Source organism: Rhagoletis pomonella, unplaced genomic scaffold (genome assembly GCF_013731165.1).
Source record: "Rhagoletis pomonella isolate Grant_MI unplaced genomic scaffold, Rhpom_1.0 Rhpom_scaffold_05906, whole genome shotgun sequence".
Classification (NCBI taxonomy): Eukaryota; Metazoa; Arthropoda; class Insecta; order Diptera; family Tephritidae; genus Rhagoletis; species Rhagoletis pomonella.
The window spans coordinates 755-7,428 of NW_023464444.1; the positions used below are offsets into that span (position 1 = coordinate 755).

The window sequence follows — 6,674 nt, forward strand, 5'->3', positions numbered from 1 at the left end:
CTTCTCAGTGTTGACGAGACGGAAGATGGACAACCACATGTAGGTAAGACGTAATTATAGGGTGGTTTTCCGGGACATGTCCCGGTTTTAGACTGTTCTTCCAGGTGTCCAGGTACAGCCTTGAAAAGTCCTGGTTTCCCATAAACTTCCTGGTTTTAATGCAAACAAATTTAGCTTGTTTAATTTTTATCGAATTTTACTACTCCTTTGCAAATGTACAATACAACATCTTCGAATGATAAGAACTTTTTGTTGTAAGCATATTTCTTTTTCAATTTTTGATCCCCTGTAATTTTCCGCCTCTTCTTCTTATAAAAGGGTATGTGTAAGCAAATACAACTTGTACGAAGTGGGCGTAGTTTAACTGTTTCGCGCGCCATCAACATCTGCACGAGCGAGACAACGCATTTGAAGCAACAAAATCAGTGTGCGAAAAGCAGACAAAGCAAACGGCAGAAGCCATCAATAAATCTGAGTGTTTGTGGTGATTTTGACATTAACAAAGCAACCGAGCGACAGTGCCTATAGCTGTGGTGAATTAAGAAAGTGCCGCTACAAAAGCAACCATCAACAAGTAGCCGTTCAGCTGAATACGAACAGCGCGTTGAGTGAGGGGAAAAAGTATTTTGGTTGGTAGAGAGCGAGAGAGAGAGGGAGAGAGCTAAAGAATTTATTTCGTGCTTTAAATAAATGAGAGGTTGTGCGCTGCAATGGGGCTGGGAGAGCCAGTGAGGTATGTGTGCCCGTGTGTGGTAAAATAGTTGCATTGGTGTGTGCGTGCGAGAATGCTTTGTGCGGTTTTGTGTAGCTGTTTATTTGTTCGTTTATTTGTTTGTTCGAATGTTAATGCTGATTCCTATGGGAATTAAAGTGACTTGTCGTTTTTGTACATTCATATAAAGTTGTTTTTGGCTCAGCCTTAGCGTGATCGTAAATACACATGTATGAAATGAAGCTATGTGGTGTGATGGAAGCTGGATGTGCTGTACAAATGCTTTTTTGTTGTTGTTTTTATTAGAGATTTACATTGCTCTTATTTCGCTGCTGCGACGTTTTTACTTATACGAATTTATGTATACATTTATTTATTTTATTTATTTATTTTGTGGAAAAAACATTCGTTTGAGATTCTTTCGCATGAATGTGCCGCCGCTTTTCATAAGCAACAGTTTAAGTAAAAAACGCGAACGAATCGCTAGGCGGGCGCGTGAATAGACGGAAAGTGTAGATTCAAATTTAGCTAAGCGCAATTCTAATGGAAATTTAAATTTTATGTAACCAGAACTGTGTGGGATTGGAGAGCGTTTTTTCGGCACAGGAAATGAAATAAATAAAAGGTGCGTTAAAAAAAGTGTGGCAAAAACAAGCAAACATTTAATAAAAAAACGGTAAAAATATTGAGACATTTTTAAAAAAATTTTAGAAAATCAAAAACTAAAAAAGTGCCCAAATGACCACCGGGTGTGCGAAAAAATGAAATTTCCTGCGCGTAGCAACAACAAAAGCTCAATAACTTTAACTGCAGCGCACAGTGGTGGTGCTGGTGGTGGTAGCAGCATGCGCGCCACAAAATATACTAACGCCCACAAGGACAACAGCTGCAAGGACACGAACATCAAAGAACGTCGCGCGCCCAGCTTGTTGACAAATGCAGTAAAAATGAAAATTACCAAATGTAATGCCACCAAATTGGCTAGCGCTGCGAATGGAAATAAGCCTGCATCAGCCACTACAACAACAGCAGCGGCGGCGGCGGCAACAGTAAGCAACACAACAGTAACAACAGCTAGTGCGTTTAACAGTAATAATCTCAGTAGATTGTTGAATGAAAGTCACAGAATGCAGTTAACGCCAGGCGCTCAAAACCAGCAAGACGCACAAGGATTGCATTTGGTGAATAGACAGCACTATCGACCAACGCCGCAGCCGGGTGAGGGAGTGTGTGGTGAGTACGCGCATAGAGGATCCCACATGTTGAATGCCAATGCAGGCAGCGCAGATGGTGAAAGGCGACGCGCACAAGTGCAACAACAACAACAACCCTCAACGTCTTATTCACGGCAGCAGGATCAGCTATTGGCGGAAGACATGCGTGCTTATGCCACAAGTACAGCAGCAACAGCTACATCCATTGGGCATGAAAATGCAGAGCGACGCAATGTAACAACGCCAATGGCTGACACACCAGCAGGAGTGAGGATGGTGAGCAGCAGCAGCAGCAGCGTTGGTGTGGTAAAAGAGGAAGAGAGGAGTTCACCACAGCCAGTGGCCACAGCGGCGCTGGAAAGGATGACATCCATAGCGACTGAGATGCGCACTGCGCTGCCGCAACAGCAAGCAGTCATGCGAAGTGCTGGGGAGAATTGTGCGCAGCCGAGAGGCACAAGCGCCTATACAACAACACCAACAACGGCTGCTTTGGCATGCACAAATGTGTACTCACACGCGCACTCGCTCGCTCGATCGTCAGCACAAACACCAACACCAACACCAACACCAACACAAGCTGAACAGCACGCTTCGTACTCGTCACCTACGTCTTCACAGTTGGCTACGTTGCTTGCATTGCCTGCCACTTTGCCGCCGTCATCGTCGTCTGCGGCAGACGCAGCGGCAGCGGCAGCGGCAGCGGCAGCGGCAGCGTCCAAGTCCACGTCCGTGTCAGTGTCCGTGTCGTCGTTAAGGTCCGCGACACCACAGCTCATATCAGTTGTCAACGAAACATCAAACCAAACGGTGTTACGTACGATCGGTGAAGCCCGAACAGCAACTACAGTAACAACGGCCTTTGAACAAACGCCAAATGCAACAATAACAAAAATACCCACAACGCTTGCAACTAATGCAATTTTCAAAGTGAAATTAGAGAATAGCGAAGACGTCGAAACGGATAATAATCAGCAGCAGGCAAGTACTAGTGACGTCGTTGTTCGAGATACGGAACACCAACAACAACAACAACAACAGCCGCTACAACAGTTGGCGTCGCGCGATAAAAATGCCAAAAACGCTGATAAGTGTCGAAATGCGATAACAACGTCTGCGGCGATATCAACAACAGCAACATTGCCGCCGGTTGTAGCAACAAATGTCGCGCAAATATCGGTTATCAATAGCAACAATAAGAACAACAACAACAACAATAATAATAACAATAGCAAATTGTGTGTTAGTGTAAACAGTACAAATCCAAGTGATATCAAAAATGCAAAAATTAGTGATGAACCACAACAAAAACAACAACACGAACAAGAGCAAGAACAAGAAGAAGTCCCAAGGGCAGTTGTAGAGCCTCAGCAACAACAACAAAGTGATTTGCTGCCACTAAACTATCGCGGTGTAAACAATTCAGTGATTATAGCTAATTTTAATAGCAACATCAGCAACAACAATAATAACAATAACACTAACAACAGCACAGCAGCCAACGCGGCGCACTACGAGCAAGAAGAGGAGGAAGCGACCACAGCGCAAGAGCAACAGCTGTTGCAGGACGAGCAGCAGCAACAGCAACAGCAACAACAGCATCAGGAGCAGCAGCATTATTTGCGCTACACGCAGCAATTATCGCAGGACAGCATCGACGAACAACAACAGCAACAACAACAGCAGCAGCAGCAACAACAATTGTTGCATCTAACCTCGAATATACTCAACGGCACTGATCCCAACTTAAATTTGGCCGCTGCCGCTGTCGATTTGCAACAACAGCACCAACACCAACAACAACAACATCAACATTGGCTATCCGCCTACAATAGTTGTGCCTACGATCTCTCCCGTCATCATCATCAGCAACAGCTGCAACAGCAGCAACAGCACCACCACCAGCAACATTTACTGCAATTGGAGCAACAACATCAGCAACAACAACAGCAGCAGCAGCACACCAAAGAGTTGCTCGAAAAATCCGATTTGATTGCCTTACATCCATCACATTTACTCTTCTCGCCACATCTCACCTCACCAGCATCGCCTTACGTACACTCCACATCGCCGCATCATTTGCATCCACATACGCACGCACACGCAGTACATCATACACAATTCATTGAAGACAATATGCGTAACAATTTCAGTTTGTACACACCTTATGGTGGCAATCCACACCATGAACATTTGCAACATCACGCCACCAGCACTGGCGCTGCGCCCAGCAGCATTGATGAGGTTATACAGGATACACTGAAGGATGAGTGTATGGAGGATCATCATGGCGTGAGCTATTGCACATTGACCACAGTGCCCGATTTGAAGGATGCCTATCATCATCAGCATATGTTGGCCGAGCAACAGGTGCTGACGCCTACCCAACTGCATCAGCTGCATGTGGCCACACAACATCACAACAATTCGGTTAGTTCGGGTGGTGGTTCACCGTCGCCTACATCACTATCGCACGGCGGTGTGCCAGGAGATGGCACCAGTTTTACACAGCTGACGAATGCGACCACCTATCGGGATGTTTATGGAAGCTTTCCTTCGGATCATACAGTCATGTCGCTATTTCCGTCCTCGCTGAGTCCGGTTCTATCGAGGTGAGTGAAAATATATATTTGTTGTTTTATTTTAAACTTATTTATGTAAATATTTTTGGCGTATGAAAAAAAAGTTTTCAGTAGAATTTTATGTGAATATTACTCTTTAGAGAATTCAAATGGTACCTATCTAGAAAAAAAAAAAGATTAAGTGAAAGGCCTACTATTATCCAAAATGAAAAAGTAAATACTTCTACCCAGAGCAATTATTCCCTTTATTGACGAAATTGTTTCGCTCTTACAGTGCTTCCAGATTTTTTTTTCAAAAAACTGTAAATTTTCTGTTCGACTAAGAAACTATAACATTCAAAAATTAAGAGAGTTTTTAAAAAAATTAAGGTGTTTTAATTTTATTAAATATTAATAACAAAAAACGATTCATTTAAAATAAAATATCATAAAGCGTTTATATTATACTTAAATGAACAAAAATAGACGTTAAAAAATGGTTTGCTACTTTCTTTAAGCATTTGATTCCATGCCTAAAATTTAGTACCTCCTGAAGGTTTGTTTTTTAAGAAAGCTTTAGAGCTTAAAGTACCAGAGAGTTCTGGAATTTCTACTTTATTTCTTTTTTTATTCAAATTGATTTAGAAAAATATTCATTCCACTTTTGCTGTAGCGACTGCAATGCAATCGACAGCTAAAGCCCTTTGTTTCAAATGAGGAAACGCTGCTCGTTCATCGTCCCCTAAGCTTGTCGAAAAACTGTAATTTAGTTTAATCATTAGATGTGATCAAGTCGAGAACAGTTTGGATGAAATTAACCGTCCCCATAATTTTTCAGTCTCTCCATGCCTACCATTGATTTTTAGCCAAACATCAAATATCAGTTTTCGTTTGTGGCTTCGACTTCTCTTGCATTGACGAAAATTTGTTTAACTAGGTAAAAGCTGGCCAATAACTTAAGTGCAGCTGGATACCCCTTAAGGCTTCTAACGTCCTACTTCTAGACCTTTTTCCACTACGTACTTTTGTTTCTCGTTCTCCGTGGTCTTCTTTTTACGCGGTTTATTCCAACATCTTCCATTTACTTTTTTCAATATTTAATGGACGATATTTCCTTTGCTTCGGTAATTGTTCGAGAGTGCGAATTTTTTACGCGTTGTTTTAAATAAGTTTTCTAATGACCCAACTAACCGAGTAAAAAAGGATCAAGTGTAGCCTTGAGTATTCTAAATACATAAGTTGGCTTTGATTACCAAGCCACATTCTCTGAGGGAGAATTGAAGTTAAGCCACGATACATTTCGTATAGAGTCCAGATCCGCGACCAGTGTGGATTTTGGGGGCTTCATTAAAGATTCTCCTATATGACAGACACTGACTGACGTTTAGATTTCTGACGGTATTTTAAGGCTTTCGAAGACTTTTTGTTCAACGCGAGAATCCTACAGAAGTTTGTTTGTATCTAAGAAATCGAAATAGTCCTCTTAGTGTAGAGGGAACGAGGCCGTCCAACCTTTCCCTTCTAGTGGAAAGCACTACAATAGTTCTATCGGACAGGTGGGTGCTTCCCTTAAAATGCTAGCTTAGTAGTTTGGAGCTCCGCTCCACGGAACCTTTATTTGCTTTCAAATGCTCAGATTTTGGAGAGAAATCCATAGCGTTTTCGACGATTGAGAGTGAATGTTCTCAAGTTGTGACCACATTGAGCCTAAACTTCTCTCACGTCTTCTGCGGACTGCATTACACTCGATGAGGATATGGAGTGGTGTTTCGCTAGAAGAGTCGCAGAAACGGCATTTGATGCCCTCTTGGTCTGCAGTGTCCTATAAGGAATCATCTTAATATTCTCAGCTTCCCCTTCGGGAGGTTAATTAAAATTCTTGTTATATCCTCCCAGTAGACTCTTTACCTGACGCATTCCTACCGAACTATGCCAGTTTAAGTCCTCATATTTATCCTCTCTCTCCTGGCCTCCTCCTTTACGGTATTGATACCCATTCCCAGGAAGGGCTCGGGGCCTACTGGAGTTATGGCTGCCGCTTCGTTCCTCTCTGTTCCCATATGGCCAGACACCCACGCCAGTCTGGTATTATTGTGCCTACCCACGGCACTGACCCTCTTTATCCACTCAACAATACTTGGTGTCTAAGCTGCTTTTTGTCCAACCTACATATGTTGGTATTGAAGA

The 6,674-nt window shown here is 42.7% G+C and overlaps 1 protein-coding gene across 1 annotated transcript; it reads left to right on the forward strand.

Moving 5' to 3' along the window:
- Window positions 1–1,137: 1,137 nt before the first annotated feature.
- On the forward strand, window positions 1,138–4,538 carry LOC118755321 (putative uncharacterized protein DDB_G0291608; the record flags this gene model as incomplete). Its single annotated transcript, XM_036490165.1, has 1 exon — window positions 1,138–4,538. A coding segment is annotated over exon 1 (3,065 nt), but the record flags the coding sequence as incomplete, so codon positions are not given.
- Between the last annotated feature and the right edge of the window lie 2,136 nt (window positions 4,539–6,674).